The 19187-nt window shown below is 41.4% G+C and overlaps 1 protein-coding gene across 1 annotated transcript; it reads left to right on the forward strand.

Annotated features, from left to right (window-relative positions):
• The first annotated feature begins 3022 nt into the window (after positions 1-3022).
• Positions 3023-17417, forward strand: LOC118843800 (zinc finger protein 420-like). Its single transcript, XM_036751572.1, has 5 exons — positions 3023-3115; positions 3754-3844; positions 10308-10434; positions 11191-11286; positions 12796-17417. Exons 2-5 carry the CDS (start codon positions 3812-3814, stop codon positions 14760-14762), a joined length of 2223 nt encoding a protein of 740 aa, XP_036607467.1. The 5' UTR covers positions 3023-3115; positions 3754-3811; the 3' UTR covers positions 14763-17417.
• The last annotated feature ends 1770 nt before the right edge of the window (positions 17418-19187 follow it).

A 19187-nucleotide genomic window follows, 5' to 3' on the forward strand; every position in this document is an offset into this window, starting at 1 on the left:
AGGAAGGGGCTGCTACAATTATTTTTGTATAGATAGGTCCTTTTCCCTTTTCTTTGATGTCTTTGGAATACAGACCTAGTAGTGGTATTGCTGAGTCGAAGGGTGTGCACATTTGCATAGCCCTTTGGACATAGCTCCTAATTGTTCTCCAGAATGGTTGGACTAGTTCCCAACTCCACCAACAATGCATTAGTGACAGGTAGGATTCCCAGCTGAGCTCAGTATACAAGAAAATGCAGTGGCTTCTTTTCTGTCGAGGACACTGGAGGAAGTAGCTGCTCCCCTGAGCTGAAACAGCCTGGAAAGGCTTACGTGCAATGATGGAATGCTGTGGGAGGGTACTGAACCCACTGCTGACTGTAGAAGACCACAACATCTTCACCCCCCCCACTCTGCTGATTGTCAGTGAGAAATTTGTGCCAGACCCACTGCCACTGAAACGATCAGGGACCCCAGAGGTCAGGCTGGGTGTGCTGGATGAACTAGGGTGCATACTCTGACTGGCCCTGCAGGACATGGTGATTCTCTCCTGGAGATACGGAGAAGGAGACAGGAGATTGGGTCATGACAATCTGTCTTCTGGCATGAAAAATAAGAAACAAAACAAAGTTCACTAAAACACATTAGCTTTCAAGAAAAACCAATGGGGCTGATAATTGCTTGACTTGAATTATTGTACACTCGGAGGAAGACATTGAATGAACAATTTTAATAACTTTACAAGTGAGTGAGAAGAAAGCTCACAAATGAGATCTGAATGATATAAAAATGAGACTACAATCTTGTTTGTGATCCCATGACCACTCTGTATGCTCTTTCCTTACCTGGGAGCTAGAGCAGTAGGAGGGAGAGGAGCTGAGCTGCTGACCCCCGTCCATGCTATGGTCTGACCAATGCTGATTCTTGGCGTTGGGAGAGAGACAAGCTGGATAATAAGGGCTCTGAGTAGTCAGGACAGAGGTGGGGGATGGGAGCGTGGAAATCAGGATGGCCCTTGGAGGGAAAGCTGGACTTCAGCTGCCCAGTTCATTTCTAATGTCAGTGACACACGAACCTCTTCTTCACTGGTCCCCTCTCACAGCATGAAGAATATTCACACCCCAGGGTGGGGGTGTGTGTTGCCATTAAGGCTTAACAAAACAAAATCATTCTACTTTCCAGCCCTTTCATCTCTTCAGGCTCAAAAGATATTGGCTACCTGTGCTTCAGTAGGAGGGAAGAAAGTATGGGATGGGATTCTTTGTTTACAGGACTCTACTGTTCCTCTAGTCAAAACTGTCCATTGACTGTCTCCTAAATGTGTCATAAGAATTCCTATCACACTTCTTTGCTCACTCTCACTGTTTGAACACCACCCTTATAACTAAAATATATCTGAAATATAAAGGTCGTGTTCTTGCAATTTTAAACAAGAGGTTCTAGGCAAAAGGCCTTCTTTATTCCATTGGAGGAAAGAAACCACACATGTGCTGGGGTCGGCCCTAGGCTTGAGGAGATCCAAGGCACAGAGCTGAAGCCTTGATATATATATGTGTGTGTGTATATATATATATATATATGTATCAAGATATATATCTATATATCTATATATATGTATCAAGATATCTATATATCTATATCTATATCTATATGTATCTGTTGCTAGACAAAGAACCAAGCAGTGAGTTGTAATAGCAGCAGTGGGGTATGACCCAACAAGGAGGCAAGTTTATCCAGTGACAAATGTCCATATATAGCAGGGCTTCAGGACTAGGACTTGCTTCGTATTGCTGCTTGCCCCAGCTCAGGGACCTCCAATTCTCTGGTTTAGTTGCCAAAGAGTTCATCCTGACGGTGAGCACAAGGACTGTTGGTATGCCAAGCTCAGGGCATAGCTTGCTTGCTGACCCATAGCCCTAGAAAACAAGAGGTCTCCTAAAAGAAAAACGAGTGGAGTGTCCTAGGCTTAGGGATCCTGACAAGTGGTAGTTCAGTCTGCGTTTGAAAGAACTGCATGGAGAGAAAATCCACCAGCACCTCTTAATGCAACTTAATCTAACTTGTTTCTTGTTAGTGAGTCATTTCAATCACAACCACCTGTCACCGCATTTGGGGTTTTCTTGGCAAAGTTCCTAGTGTGGATTGCCATTTCCTTTCTCCTGCTCATTTTACAGGTGAGGAAACTGAGGCAAAAGGTTAAGGGACTTGCCCACGGTCCCAAAGCTAGGAAGCGTCTCAGGCCGATCTGAACTTGTCTTCCTGACTCCAGCCTCAGTACCACATAGCTGCCCTCACCTACCCTTTGGACAGCTCCAAGTGTTAGGACGATTTCTTGACCTGCAGCCTTCTCCCCCCCTTCAGTATCCTGGTCTCATGGAGCCCACACAAGGCGTGGCACTTCTCGGATCCTCAGCTAGAACCTTCCGTCCTCCCTCGGGTCCTGGCTGGTGCTCGCCGTCTTAATCTCTGCGGCCTACTCGCGTCTTACTCTTAAGGCTTGGAAGGCCCCAGACGCCTAGCGAGGGCTCCAGGTCTCCACTCCCCAGCCCGTGGTTTCCATCCTCGGAGGCGCCGCTTCCTTCCTATTCTACGTCACTTCCGCCGGAAACATGTTGGCTCAGAAGAAGCATTTCGTTAGAGCTGCGACCTGTCGGGCATGGCTGTCGGAGTAGGAGAAGCGGCGGGGTAGACTAGACTGGGAAGAGCCCCAGAGTCCCTCCAGGTCCGTGACCCAAGTCCTGGTGATTCCCCGTGGGCTCTGGGGCTAAGAAGACTACACACGAGGTAAGGGGAGTGGCTTGGGGGCTGGGTTCCAAGGAAGGGAGGGGCGTGGCAGCTTGTTAGTCTGGACGCCGTTCGTCGCTAGGTGGGGTTGGGGGGGCCAAGCCGTAGGCGTGCGGAGAAGGAGCCTCGCTCTCCAGACTACCATTCCCAGAAGGCCGTTCGCGCGGCTGGGCATTTTCCAAGCTCCAAACCGGAAGACTATTCTCTGTCCTATTGCGTCACATCCGCCTCCTCTTCTCCCTGCCTCTTCTACGTTTGGTGGTGGTGTCTTCTTCTCCTCTCTCCTGAGCTGGCACGTGTCCAGTTGAGGGGCAGAGGAGGGCTGGGCCAGACCCAGGCGAAGGCCGGCTGCGTGAGTACAGCGCGGTCGGGGGCCCTGAGACTGGTTGGGGGGCTCACAGAAAAGGGGATGAGGAAGGTAGCCCCCGAAGGCTTCCAGGGCTCCGGGGGCGGCCCGTGCTTGAGGGAGGCGGGGTGGCTGGAGGAGGAGCAGGCGGATATGGGGGTCTGGGGGCGGGTTCTAATCCTCCTTCAGTCAAAGCCGAGTCACAGTACTCTGGTCAGGTCCTGCCTTAGAGGCCTCAGTCCTTCCCTTGTGCCCAGGGTCCGAGGGCAGGTGCTCCCGGTGTGTGTCTGTCTGCTCCTTGCTCTGGCCTTGCCTGTGGCCTCATCTTCTCCAGTCATCCTCCGGGAAGCCTTCCATGATGCTGACTCCCTCCCCCTCCTACCCCCCACCCCGAACGCCTTACCCATCTATTTACAGACTTTTTTCTCTAAGGAAATATTGAGCCCCCCTCCCCACACCCCAGTAGAGAGGACTGTTTCCTTCTGCCATTCACTCCCCTTCCATGAGAGTTTTCTCGCCCCCCCCCCCCCAGGGAAATGACTGTTTCCTTCTGGTCTTCTCCCTCCCCTCCCCCTCCCCCCCCCCAGGACAGAGCAGGCCACGCCCAGCGGCCCCTCCTCCTCACTTTCTCCTTTCCTCCCCAGCTCTACCTCCTGTGGCCTCTGTCCAGCCCCCATAGGTGGGAGCCTGGAGGGAGAGGGAATGGCTCCTGTGCTGACAGCCAGGCCAGGACAGGTGAGTGCCAGGTGCTGCTGCCCTGAAATCAGGCATAGGATCTGGTTCCTTCTCCTGTGCCATAATCAGGGAAAGTGCGGGGGTTGGGAATCGAGTATTTAGACCTAAATAACACCATAGACACCAGTTTATCCTCTTCACACACACAAAAATATCTGACATTTACTTTGCTGTTTTAAAAAAAACTTCTGAGTTCCAAATACTCTTCCTTCTTCCAGTCCTTTCTCCATCCACTGACAAGACAAACAGTAGGATTCCCATTTTGTACCTGAAGTGATGAAAACATTTCTGAAGTGTTTTGGTTTGCTGGGAGCCCCAAAATATTGCAGTGCAGGGCAGCATCTTCCCGGGATGAATTCTTGCACTCCAGCCTTCCAAACAACAAGCTTTATGGGAAGGCCAACATAAAGGTGAGAATCTTAGGGACCCTGCAGTTTAATGGAGGTGACCCTGAGTCTTCTGCACAAAAAGGACAGTGAAAGGGTTTCAATGGGCTTAAGGGGTGGTAAGTAGTCTGGAGTGAGGCCCATCAAACAGTGAAAGGAATGTTGGTGGTTTTGGTCGTTGTCCTTTGTTCTGAAAGAGGACCAGAAATGATGTCACTATGCTTGAGTCAAGATTCACTGTGGCCAACTTCCAGCTTATGGGGCCAATATGAGCTTGAAATGCTCTACCACAGGTGGGGCACAAATGGTACCTGTGAACATTTGGGGTGGATTGTCCAAACTTGTACATTTTGCACTTCCTTTGAGCTATTTCAATTCTAAGTTGCTCATAGAACACAGCACCTTCTCTGACGTGGGAACGCCATGCTGAGTGGTCCTGGGCCAATGTCTCCCCTGTATGGTTTCTTTTGACCACCATGTGAATGCTTGTCCTGTGGGAGTTCTCCATAAAATAGTCTTTTTGGCAAGCAGGAGTGTTGCACTTGAACAATGTGACCAGCCCATAGGAGTTCTGCTCTCTGAAGCAGCAACAGCAGTAGTCACTTACTACTGAAGACTTGTGCGTCTCATCAACAACGTTGTCTTCTGTTTACCTAAACTGAGTAAAGCTACTACTAAGTGCAAAGGGATCAAAGAAAGACTATTCCTCCCGTATGTACAAAAGCATTGCTAGCAGCTCTTTTCTGGTGGCAGAGAATTGGAAACTGAGGAGATTCCCATCATTTGTGAAATGGCTGAACATGTTATGGTATACAAAGATGATAGAAATATTTAATGTAAGAAATCGCACAAGGAACTTTCTCATACAACCCCAAGAAGACTTGTATGAATCATTTCAAAATGAAGTATGCAGAGCAGGAGAAAAATTTATCCAATGACAATATTGTAAAGATGGACAACTTTGAAAGATTTAAAATCTCTGCTCAACACAGTGACAGACCATTTTTTTCAAGTGATTCAATATATTCTCCCTATGTTATGACATTCCTGCGATTGACTTTTATATGATACCTTCCAGTAAATAATCTGAATTGATTTCTTTAAATATTAACAGATTTGATTTCTTTGCTTTCCAAGGGACTCTTAAAAGTATTCTCTAGCACCACAATTCAGAAGCATCCATTCTGTGGCACTCAGCTTTCCTCATGTTTCAGACATGGCCAATGTGGGAATTTGTTTTGCTTCTCTATGACTTGTTATTACGAGGCTTTTGCTGTTTCCTCATCCCGAATGTGGAGTGGGGAGTGAGAGTTCTAGAAAGTAGATATTTGGTAAGGGTGGCCTCCCTTCCTTAGACTGAAGGAGGAAGGATGAGAAGAATCTCTTTTCATATGGGCATCCCTCCCTCCTGGTACCCTGATCCAGTCCTACCTTTTTGTCTAATGCGTGATAAGGCTTTAAGACACAAATTCTTGATTCATAGCAGCTTTTTGGTAAATGCTACATTAACATGAATTAAACTGGAGAGTGAAGAGGCAGCCAAGTACAAAGTAACGAAGACTAGGTTGTGTGTCAGAAGGCTTGCATTTGAGATTTAGGTGTGATTTTTACTAGTGATTTGACTTGAAGCATAAGTAATCATGAGACCAAAAATGTTTTCACTTTTAGTTGAGGATGAATAAAAAAGAAGTAGAATAATATTAAAAAAAGTAGCGGAGAGACAGCAAAGCCAGAAAGAAATTATTCTGGTGACAAATGTTACAAAAAGATGTTAAAAGCCTAGCTTGGAAGCAGGATCAGAGATTAGTGAACACCATGATTGAGGTTGATGGAATGATGGTGATAAGAAGTGATACCTATGAGAAAGTGATACAAGTTAAATCTTCCTTGGCTTTTGTTTTCCCATTGAAGAATGATGTAGTTGGACCAAAGAAAGAGAGCCCAAAAAGTGTCAACACGAAGTGGCTACTGGAAGTAAAAGGAGATACAACCTATTGGGGATTCTTGTTTTTTCATTCAGTAGCTTCTGAATTTCTCCATCATTTTCCTCAAACCAGTCTTGATGTTTGTGAGTGTTCTGACCCAGATGAGTAGATGGAGTACTGTGCACCAAATCTCTAAAAGCTATCCACTCCTTGTTCTGCTCTGCTGTTGCCAACTGTGTGTTTGCTCAATTTTCCCAGCAAGCTAGCAACAAACTGTTCCTGCTGGAAGAAGTAGTCTGCTCTGTTGACATTGATTCTTGTAGCTATTTTGCTTTGGGGACCTGGCTTTTGTTGAACTTGAATATTTAGCTTGGAGAGGATAAGTCTATGATAGGCCATCAATCTGTACCACACATTGCCTTCATTATTCTCACATCCTATCCATTTCTTCATTGTCTATTTCACCACAGTTGTTTCTGGAAAAGCACTTCTTTCTTTCACCCTCCAAATTTAAACTTCCTTTATACCAAAGAAATAGTTGCATAAAAATACCAGTGATAGTGACTTTACCTGACAATTCATAAAACTTTTTCCTGTAGTGATCTCCATCTTCTCTGCTATCAAAAGTGGTATTTTTTTAATTTTGGTTTTCAGTTTAAGGAAGAAAACATTCATTTCCATAACACAGTATAATAAAAAAAGATGATTACACATGAAACTGCATATCTGCTGTGCACAACTTGCTATTTCTCTCAAAATACAATAAAATTATCACTTAAATTTCTTTCTTTTTTTTTTTCCTTCCCATCTCCCTTCCACCTTAGAAATGCCTGCCATTAGACACATATAGAGGTGGGTAAGGGTGTGTGTGATTAATATCTGTATATATATAAAATTATTCTATACATCAATTTGTTGGCTCTTTCTCTGCATGCAAATAATGTCTTTTTTCATGTGTCCTTTGTGGTTAATTTGGGTATTTGTAATATGTAAAATAGCTTATTTGCTCAAAGTTCTACAAATAATATGGCTGTTAGTGTATACAGTGTTCTCTTGGTTCTGCCTATGTTTTGGTCTTCACTATTTCATGCAAGTCTTTCCACATTTTTCTAAGACCACATAGCTCATCGTTTCTTACAATAGTATTCCATCACAGTCACATACCACAACTTGTTTAGCCATTTTCAATTTATGGGCATCCCTGCAATTTCCGGTTCTTTACCACCAGAAAGAGATGCTATGCACGTTTTGGAACATACAGGTTCTTTCCCTTTTTCCCTAATCATCTTTGGAGATAGACCATGTAGTGGTGTTGCTGGGTCAAAGGGTATAGGTAGTTTAATAAGTCTTTGGGCATAATTCCAGATTTGTCTGCAAAAAAGTTGGATCATTTTATGATTGCACCAACAATGAAAATAGTGTCGAAGTTTTCCACATCGCCTCCAACATTTGTTACTTTCCCCTTCCATCATTTTAGCCAATCTGGGAGGTGTGAAATGATACCTCTAGGTTGTTTTTAGTTGATATTTGCCCAATCAATAATTATTTAGAGCATTTTTATATGTCTATGAATTGTTTCGATTTCTTCATTGGAAAGCTGCCTGTTCATACCCTTTTGCCATTTTATCAATTGCGGAATGATTCATATCCTTACAGATTTGACAATGTTCTTTATATATTACATATTATTTAATAAACTCTCTATAAAATTTCTTCCCCATGTTTCTGCTTTCCTTGTAATCTTGGCTATGTTTGTTTTAGTAATACAAAACCTTTTCAATTCAATGTCATCAAAATTCTCCGTTTTATTCCTGGCTGTTGCCTTTCTCTTCTTTATTCATAAATTGTTTAAGTATCTATAAGTCTGATAAGTAATATTTCAACTTTTTTTTTCCAGTTACTCATAGTTCAGCATCTTTTTCGTTGTATATTAAATAATTATATCATTTTAAACTTTCTATGTTCTGTTGTGCCTGCTTATTTTATATTGTGTCAGTTCATGCATATCTTCCAGTGCTTCTCAGAATTCCTCATATTTGTCATTTCTAAGTACATAAATGATGTGATTCCTTTTCCATTTTTTTTTTTTTGCTCTCCTTTACTGGTGAGAATCCAGTTTGTTTCCAGTTCTCTGTTGCCCCAAAGAGTACTCTTATGAATGTTTTTGTGCAAAAACTCAGTTCTGGCCTTTGTCTGGTTATACAGAAAGGGAATGGCAACATGGTGCGGTGAGAATAGCCTTGGATTTGAAGCCGGGAGTACCTGGTCTCAAAGTGCACATCCATCATTTCCTCTCCTTTTGAACTCAAGAAAGTCACTTTCTTCCCCTTTGCTTCACTTTTCTAATGTGTAAAATGATAAAATTGCCCTCCAAAGTCTCTTCTAGCTCTCAATATATGAATTGGAAAACTATGGTCCTTTAACACCCTTTTCAGCAGGAAATAATGGTTCACATGCTGTTAGAGACAGGAGGTTGTAGTCCTCCATGCTCCCCTTTGCTCTTACTGTTCCAGGAGCATTGACCACACTCATGTTCAGTTCAGAGCAGCACAGTGATTGTATGAAAAAAGAAAGGTAACTGCCTTAGTTATGAAGAGATTGGGCTGATTGGTCAAAGGAACTGGGCTTGTTTAGGTTAGAAGAGAAGACTTAGGACCAGAGGATAGCCATCTTCAGCTATTTCATTTTCAGTGTTTATTTCAGTAGGTAAAAAAGGAGTAAGCCATATTGCTGCTTCAGCTCAGAGGGCCACAGTGGAAGCCATGCGTGCACATTGTGAAAAAAAAATTTGCAAAAGAAAAAGAAATCCACATATTTAAAATTGATTTCATTGGAACTGTTTACAACAATAAAAATGCAAGTCACTGTGCCAAGTGTGAAGGATACAAAGGATGGCAGTAATGACTTCTGCCCTTGAGGAATTCACAAGCTTATCAGAGAGGAACAGTTTTCTAAAAAATTTTTGTTCTTTTAACTTTTAACTTATGAAATAAAATAACACTTTTCAAAACAGGATAAAAATACATAATTGCACATGAAACTGCAAATCTATCATGTTCAATTTGCTCTTCCTCTGAAATTCGTAATTAAAATATCTTGTAAAGTTTCTTTTTTTCCCCTTCCCCCCCCCGCAATCCTTGAAATATGTAACATTAGGCAGAAATGTGTTTCTGTGTACGTGTGTGCGCGCACATGTGCGTGCGTGTGTGTGCGTGTAAGTAAAATCATTCTATACATACTCCTATTTCTCAGTTCTTTCTGGTTGAGGAATTCTTCAATGCTGGTCTGTACCAGACACTGTACTGGGATGCAAATAAATAGATGAAACAGTGCCTTGTGACTGAGGAAACAAAGGTTCAATCTTTTCAGCATATCAATTTTCTATTAAGCAAGGCGTGACAGTTGCCCAACAAACTGGGACCAGACCCCTTCCTCAACTTAGGGATGGACCCAGAATATAGGAGGAGATGTACTTTTATATGTTAAAAATAAACAAGACTAATTAATTAAAAGCAAGGAGTACAATATTAGGGAATCATTTCCAATTGGAGGAAAGATTAGGGACTTGCCATGTTAAGGGATGGGGATAACAGGTTCAATACCCTGAATTCAGAAAAAGATGTGTCCCACTCCCCCCTTATGTCTATGTACAAACAAAGGAACATGGAAACTATAATTGTCCACTAAGAGGACAGTTTTCTGAGACGACATAGGGGTTGCTTGAGATGTAGAACTGTGAGAACACCTTACCTCAGTCTTTTTGCTTCTGACTGGATTTCTGGTCAGCATAACCTAGGTCATTTGTTAAGTGTCTCTAAACAGCAGGAAAAAGTAGTCTAGTTTCTCAGCCATGCACAGCTAGGTTCAAACTATGGAATAAGATTGTCTCCCAATCCCCACAATTAATTATTTTTTCCCTCACAGAATAGAAGTTGGACTAGACCTAAAATTAAACAGAAAAAGGACTGAGGTGCCTGGAGAATTGAGTCACAAAATGGAGTCAATGTGGTTGACTCAATTACATCAATTCCCTGAATCACTTGCTGTCCTAAAACCCTCAATTCTCTCAGTCTACTGGCCAGATGTTTACATTTGTACTTCATAGCACTTAGAGCTACAGCTGAGCAAGCACAAATGTTTTTGGTATTTCAGGAATCAGTAACATTCAAGGATGTGGCTGTGGAATTCACCCGAGAGGAGTGGGGACAATTGAACCCATCTCAGAAAATGTTGTACAGGGATGTGATGCTGGAGAATTATAGGAACTTGGTGTCTTTGGGTAAGAACAGCTGCCCCTTTGGAGTCTTGATATATACTATCACAACTTTCATGATCTTAACAGTTATTCTTTGGCATGCAAGAGTAAACTAGTCCTAATGTTTTTGTAGCCAAGAGACAGATTACTTGTGATAGCTGTTTCCAGGAAAAATGGCCTTTGCTTAGGAAGCCTGGAAATTGATTTCTTGATCTGTTGTAATCCTTGAGAATGTGTCTTCCCTTCTCTGTTGCTTGAAATCAAAGATTTCCTTTTTAAGACCAAGGTAGGTTGCATCGTACACAGTGTTCCCACTGTCTAAGCAGGAAATGAGTCAATTGAACTTTTTTTCCCTAAGTGCTACTCAATAATCCATTCTACCATAATATAGAATGTCCTTTGGTGGTCCTTTGTACTATGTTTGAGTTCTTCCTAGCATGTCTACTTTTTTCCCAAAGAGAGCTTCTACTAGTTTTGAATTCTTTTATTAAGTTTTGTGGTTGCTTTTTTCAAAATGTGATTTTGCCTCCCTCTGACACCTGAAAAGAAAAAGAAAAAAACCCTACTTCTCCCTCTTCTCAGCTCATTGGGCCTCACCTGTTTGAAAAATAAAAGTCTCAGACAAAATCAGCTAACCTAGTGCCCTTGGTGGCCTGAGATATATTCCGTGCCCTTATACCCCCACCTTTCTACTAAGAGTTGGAAGGAATATTGCATCTCTCTGTTCTATGATGAAACTCTGAGAGGACTCCCTAGCACTTTCTCATTTTCTTTGAACAGGATTTGCAGTTTCCAAACCAGATGTGATCTATCAGTTGGAAAGGAAGGGAGCATCTTGGATGCCAGAGGCAGATATTCCCAGAAGCAGCTGTCCAGGTGACCATATAAAAACCAAGATGATGGGTGATTGCCAACTCGGGATCTGTTGGTCATTTTGGGTCAAAGCTCTTGTAAAATATTGGACAAAGTGGCCTATCAAAGCTTCTCAGGCCTGTTGAGAGGAGCTGTGGCTTTCAGACTTCATTTTGCAGCTCAAGAGATTCATTTTTTTATGTATCTCTTTACTGAAGTGTACCTCCACTTTAAAAGAAAGTTGTTGCTTTAGTACAGGGCAGTTATTTCTCTTCTGTTCCTTGAAGATTATCTTCTCTTAAGTGGGCATTCTCCTACTTCACTTGCATGAATTCAATCTCCCTTTCAAAATAAGTACTTCACTTAAAGATATCCAGTAATTTGCTGGTTTTGCTTCTTAGTTCTGTTCTGATATTTTCCTTTGTTTTAATTTTATGATTATGTTGCTTTGCTGCTATTACTTTTAAAAATATTCACTCCTGACCTTGTTCCCCTTTGTTCATTCTATAATGTGTCATCTTGTTTTTCTTTATGCTTCGAAATTTTATTTATAAAGGTAAATTAATACATTTACATAACAGGACTATTGTAGCCATGAACCCATTGTGAAATCTATATGTTGTCTGTATTTTGATATTTCACAAAAAGCTGTTGTGAAAATTTTACTGACAGTGCTTTTTTTGTTTTCAGTAACAAACTGAGGAAGCAGACCTGTTCCTAGGACCATGGGGTCAAAGGATATGAATAGTTTTGTAGCTCTAGCTGAAATTGCTGTTCCTTTTGAGAAAAGTGGTGGCAGGAGCTTAATAAGTAGTTATTTCAACCTCATTGCCAAAATTTAAAGTATCTTTGCTAATCTGATGGGTATTGAGTGCTACCTGCAGGTGTTTTGATTTTTACTTCTTTCATTACCAGAGTTTTGAGTAATATTTCAGGTACTTGTTAATGATTTTTCTTGGCCAAAACACCTCTATGTGTACTCTGAAAAATTTCTTAAATTTCTTAAAAATTTCAATCAATGAATTCCTTACCAAGTAGATATGTTGGATTTTTAGAAGAAACTTATGAAAACAGTTGTCACATTTTTCCCCTTACATTTCTTCTTTATTCTGTTTACTTTATTGATCTATTTTTCTTCCTCACTCTAAATGCTTTTCTTTATTTTCTTCCTGTTAAGTCTTTTCTTATTTTCACCTCAGATGGTAAGGATAAGTTTACAATTTTTCAAAGTCATCTTTTTCTTTTTTCTGAATAGTCTTTTTTTTTTTTTTCCAAAAGTCACCCACTTAAAATAGAGTAAGTGTTCATTCATTCCTCTAGGTAATTTCATCCGCAGTCAGATCATTTACATATGCTACCTTTGAGTCATCATACTTTCAACTAATATAAATTATTTCTTGGTGATAGAGTACTGAGACTAGCATTTTCAAGTGAGAAAGTAAGAGAATAGCTCTAAAACCTTTGAACAACTAAGAACCTTGTGATAGGGTAAAAAAAGGTAGGGTTAATCAACTCTTTATTTCTTCTTTTCAGAGGACAGAGAATTGACTGGAGATAAACCTCTTGAATGTAATGAATATGGGAAGACCTTCTGGAGCAAGGAACATCTCGCTTTGCATCACACGGTTCATGCTGGAGAGAAACAATATGAATGTAGTGAATGTGGAAAGGCCTTCAGGGAAAACTCAAATCTTACTGTACATCAGAGAATTCATACTGGAGTGAGGTCTTATGAATGTAATCAATGTGGGAAGGCCTTCAGGGATAAGACAAAACTTACTGTGCATCAGAGAATTCATACTGGAGAGAAACCTTATGAATGTACTGAATGTGAAAAGGCGTTCAGGGCTAAGTCAGATCTTACTATGCATCAGAGAGTTCATACTGGAGAGAAACCTTGTATATGTAGTGAATGTGGGAAGGCCTTCAGATATAAGTCAAATCTTACTGTGCATCAGAGAATTCATACTGGAGAGAAACCTTTTGAATGTAGTGAATGCGGGAAGGCCTTCAGGGATAAGACAAACCTGACTCTGCATCAGAGAATTCATACTGGAGAGAAACCTTATGAATGTAGTGAATGTGGGAAGGCCTTCAGGTGTAAGAGAAAGCTTAGAGTCCATCACAGAATTCATACTGGAGAGAAACCTTATGAATGTAGTGAATGTGGGAAGGCCTTCCATACTAAAAAGGAACTTACAGTTCATCACAGGGTACATAGTGGAGAGAAACGTTATGAATGTAGTCAGTGTGGGAAGGCCTTCATGGATATGAGAACACATAAAGTGCATCAAAAAGTTCATACTGGAGAGAAACCTTATGAATGTAGTCAATGTGGGAAGGCCTTCAGGGGTAAAGGAGAATTGAAAATCCATCACAGAATTCATACTGGAGAGAAACCTTATGAATGTAGTGAATGTAGGAAGGCCTTCCATACCAAAAAGCAACTTACTGCGCATCAGAGAGTTCATACTGGAGTGAGGCCCTATGAATGTAGTGAATGTGGGAAGGCCTTCAGGCGTAAGAGAGAGCTTAGGGTCCATCACAGAATTCATACTGGAGAGAAACCTTATGAATGTAGGGAATGTGGGAAGGCCTTCAGGGATAAGACAAAACTGACTCTGCATCAGAGAATTCATACTGGAGAGAAACCTTATGAATGTACTGAATGTGGGAAGGCCTTCCGTACTAAAAAGGAACTTACAGTTCATCAGAGAATTCATACTGGAGAGAAACCTTATGAATGTAGTCAATGTGGGAAGGCCTTCAGGGATAGGAGAACATGTAAAGTGCATCAAAAAGTTCATTCTGGAGAGAAACCTTATGAATGCAGTCAATGTGGGAAGGCCTTCAGGGGTAAGGGAGAACTGAGAATCCATCACAGAATTCATACTGGAGAGAAACCTTATGAATGTAGTCAATGTAAGAAGGCCTTCCATACCAAAAACCAACTTAGTGCGCATCAGAGAGTTCATACTGGAGTGAGGCCTTATGAATGTAGTGAATGTGGGAAGGCCTTCAGATGTCAGTCAAATCTTATTGTGCATCAGAGAATTCATACTGGAGAGAAACCTTGTGAATGTAGTGTATGTGGGAAGGCCTTCAGGGATAAGACAAAACTGACTCTGCATCAGAGAATTCATACTGGAGAGAAACCTTATGAATGTACTGAATGTGGGAAGGCCTTCCGTACTAAAAAGGAACTTACAGTTCATCAGAGAATTCATACTGGAGAGAAACCTTATGAATGTAGTCAATGTGGGAAGGCCTTCAGGGATAGGAGAACATGTAAAGTGCATCAAAATGTTCATACTGGAGAGAAACCTTATGAGTGTAGTCAATGTGGGAAGGCCTTCAGGGATAAGAGAGAACTGAGAATCCATCACAGAATTCATACTGGAGAGAAACCATATGAATGTAGTGAATGTGGGAAGGTCTACAGATATAAGTCATCTCTTACTGTGCATCAGAGAATTCATACTGGAGAGAAACCTTATTAATGTACTTAATTCAGGAAGGCCTTCAGGGATAAGAGAAAACTTACAGCTCATCAGAGAATTCATACTGGAGAGAAACTAAAAGGGAAGTTACAGTTCATCACAGGGTTCGTAGTGGAGAGAAACCTTAGGATTGTTGTCAATGTGGGAAGGCCTACAAGGATAAGAGAACATGTAAAGTGCATCACAAAGTTCGTACTGGAGAGAAACCTTATGAATGTAGTGAATGTAGGAAGGCCTTCCATACTAAAAAGGAACTTAACAGTTCATCACAGTGTTCATAGTGGAGAGAAACCTTATAGATGTAGTCAATGTGGGAAGGCCTTCAGGGATAAGAACATGTAAAGCTCATCAGAGAATTCATACTGGAGAGAAACTAAAAAGGAAGTTATAGTTCATCACAGGGTTCGTAGTGGAGAGAAACCTTAGGATTGTTGTCAATGTGGGAAGGCCTTCAGGGATAAGAGAACATGTAAAGTGCATCACAAAGTTCATACTGGAGAGAAACCTTATGGATGTAGTGAATGTGGGAAGGCCTTGAAGAAGAAGGTGTATCTTACTGTACATCGGATAATTCATACTGGAGACATCCTTCAGAAATGTAAGCAGTGGGGGAAGGCTTTCCCCTACAACTAAGATTTCATTCGACATCAAAAAATTCATACTGCAGAGAAACCTTATGAATATAATGAATGTGGAAGATTTTCAGAGTGAGAGTACAACACACTCAACACCAAGGACTTGAAGAAAGGAACCTTAAGAGTGTAATGCATGTAGGAAGTCCTTGAGGTGGAGTACTCTACTTTATGTCCATCAGAGATTTCATGCTGGTGAGATTCCTCCTAAATGTAAGGTGTGTGAGAACACCTCCATTGCCATTCAGATCTCATGAGACATCAAAAATTCATGTTGGAGAATATCCTTATGTATCTAGTAAATGTGGGGAGGCTTTCAGGAAGAAGCCACATCTTACAGTGTATTAGAGGGTTCATACTGGAGAAACTGCTTATGAATGTGAGTAATGTGGGAAGGCCTTCCACCCGAACTCTGGTATTCTCAACTTCAAATAATTTATAGCTTCTGAATGTAATATACAAGGGGAAGGCCTTCCACCTAAATGTATCTTTTACTCTACATCAGAGCACTCATACTGGAGAGACCTTTTGAATGCAATGAATGTGGGAAGATCTTCAGCCTGAAGACACAACTTGCTCAACATCAAAGAACTAATTCTGGAGAAGAGCTTTTGAGTTTGGGAAGGCCTTTAAACTAAGGATGGTACTTTATGTCCATCAGAGAATTCCTACTTGAGTGACTCTTCATGATTGTAAGGAGTGTGGGAAGATCCCCCCAGCTGACTAGATTGATTTTGAGTCTTTCAATGCAATTCAGCGATTCCTAATTTACACACCACGGGAGAAGGAGATATCCCTCCCCTATGTAAAAGTCTGTAAGGGGGTAAAGATTTAGTGTTATCTTTTTGTGGATCTTCAGGGAGGGAGAGGCTATGCTGTTTGAGCCAGAGGTTACTTAGTGGATGGTGGTATTGGGAGAGCTGTAGTATTCACTATGATCCCTGGGTACTTGGCATGCAAGACTCTTGGGGATGACCTCTTGGCCATAAACCTGAGCCTAATGTGTGATGAATAATTGTTGATGGTGCTTGAGGAATATTTCATAATTGAGCTGTGTTCCTGATGTTGCTGGTGTTGCTTCTGCTCCTATTCATTTGGGTAGCCACTGTGGACCATAAAGATTTGCAGGCACCTTAACTAAACCAAACATTGCAAGGACCTGTGGCAGATTTTGATGGCAAGGTGACTTCTGCCCTGTTCTCTGAATTGAAATGGAGGAAAACAGCAGGATTTGCTATGACCTCATGGTAGCTGAATGCCTCATCACCTAATTAGTGACACATGAAAAGATGAATAAGATTCCCATTACAGTTAAGGAATATAAATGGGGAATTTTCAATGAAGAAATCAAAGGGATGAATAATAAAGATGAAAAAGTCTCCTAAATCTCTATTGTTTATAGAGGAATGAAAACAACTTTGAAGCGACATGTCACACTACCTTAGATTGGCCAAAATTACCGAAAAGGAAAATGACATTCTGGAGTGGATGTGGAAAAATAGGGAAAGTAATGCACAATTCAGAACTAGTCCAACCATTCTGCAGAACAATTTGGAACTGTGGCCAAAGGATTATAAAATTGTGCATACCCTTTGACACAGCCATACCACTACTGTCTGTATCCCAATGAGATCAAAGGAGAAGGACCTATGTGTACAGATATATTTATAATGGATCTTTTGGTGCTGGCAGAGAATTGGAAATTGAAGGAATGCATGTCCACTGGGGAATGGCTAAACAAGCTGTGGTATATGAATGTAATGGAATACTGTTGTGCTGTAAGAAATGGTGAGTAGGTGAATTTCAGAGAAACCTAGAAATACTTACATGAACTGATTCTGAATGAAGTAAGCAGAACCAGGAGAAAATTGTACACAGTAAGCAACATTGTGCTGTGATCAACTTTGATAGATTTAGCTCTTCTTAGCATCTAAGACAGTTCACAAAGACTCATAATAGAAAATGCTGTCCCACATCCAGAGAAAGAGTTAAGGAGTCTGAATGTAGATCAAAGTCTACTATTTTCACTTTTTTTTATATTTTCTTTCTTGTGCTTTTCCCTCCCTTTTCAGATTCCTCTTTCACAACATGATTAATGTGGAAATATGCTTCGTATGATTGTACCTGTGTAGCCTATATCAAATTGCTTACTAACTTGGGGAATGGTGGAAGAATAAAATTTGGAACTCAAAATCTTGAAAAAGTGAATGTTGAAAACTATCTTTACATGTAATTGGAAAAAAACAAAATACTATGAAGTGAGAGGGGGAAAAAGGCTGATGTAGCATCTTTCTGTTTTGTTTCGAGGGGAGAAGGGAAGGCAATTGGGGTTAAGTGACTTTCCCAAGGTCACACAGCTATTAAGTGTGTCAGGTGTCTGAGGCAAGATTTGCACTCAGGACCTCCTGACTCCAGGGACTGTGCTCTCCTCACTGCACCACCTAGCTGCCCCATAGCATCTTGTTACGAAGAGTCCTACCTTCCTGTTCTTCAGCTTTGTAGACATTTCTGTCCTGAGAAATCTAGAGGGCATTGCCCTTTGGCCCAGAGCTTTCTCCTTTCCCATTCCACTTCCACACCTGAAGTCCCTGATCTTTTTATGTCAGTGATTCCTGAGTGTCCTTGATTGCCTCTTTAGTGTCCTCTCAAAGGATAAGAGCTAATTGGGAATGGTGTTCTTACTGACTGCTCTATGGAACATTGAGCAAGCTACTTTACCTATCTGAGCTCTTCATCTGTAAAACAACAGATCTTTCTTAGATGATCCCTTAAGATCATTTATTGGAAGCAAGGACACTAGTGGAGCCCAGAATAGTTGAGTTAAACTCTCTCCCTCCCACAATAGCAACAATGGCTGTTGTGAGCAAAGGAAGTAGTACATAGTAGACCTGGAGCAGTTTGAGTTGTTTCTTCCCAGGTGGATTGGTTTGGGAGCCACCCAGAGACTGTTTGGAGAAGGGAGAACATTTAAAGTTCAAGTTTTTGTGCAGCTGTTTCTAGAGGTAATTCTGGGGACCTGTACATTTTCAATTCTTCCAAATTGGTATGATCTAGGGAGAAGTGTATTTACTACTCTCCTGTACTGTGCACTGGTATGTGAGTAACCAGAAACACTGTTTTCTATCCTGGAGCTCTGACCAGGTCCCAGGTCCCCTGTGGTCCCAAACTAGCATGCTAGTGCTCTTCTTCACCCTGGGACCTTTGTTCTTTGTTCTTTGTCTTTGTTCCACTCTTACCCTGGTGCAAGAGGCCCTTTCTGCCAACCTTCTAATTTTTCTCGGGCTGGAAAAATATTTCACTCCATCTTTTTGTAGGTTTTCCTGCTCTAGAATTTGGTTAGAGTCACTACTTAAAATTGTTTGGGGTGGGGTGGGGACGCAGTTGGAGGAAAGCCCAGGCAAGACTTTACACTGTCATCTTGGTTCCACCACTCCATTTAAAAAAATCTTGACTTCCCAATTCCCTCACTCCTGTCTAGAAATCCAATTTGATGTGAATTACACAATCCAACCTTTCTGGGGAGCAATTTGGAGCTATGCCTAGAGGCTATAAAACTCTTCATACTCTTTGCCCCAGCAATACCACTACTAGGTCTGTAGCCCAAAGAGAAAAAAAAGGGGGTGGAGCGGAGAACCTATTTTTGCAAAAATATTAATAGCATTTCTCTTTGTGGTGGCAGAGAATTGGAAAATGAGGGAATGCATGTTAATTTGAGATTGGCTGAACAAGTTTTGGCACCTTATTTTAATGGATTATTTTTGTGCTTTGAGACACGATGAGCAGGATGATTTAA

This window comes from Trichosurus vulpecula, chromosome 3 (genome assembly GCF_011100635.1).
Source record: "Trichosurus vulpecula isolate mTriVul1 chromosome 3, mTriVul1.pri, whole genome shotgun sequence".
In the NCBI taxonomy this organism is placed as follows: domain Eukaryota; kingdom Metazoa; phylum Chordata; class Mammalia; order Diprotodontia; family Phalangeridae; genus Trichosurus; species Trichosurus vulpecula.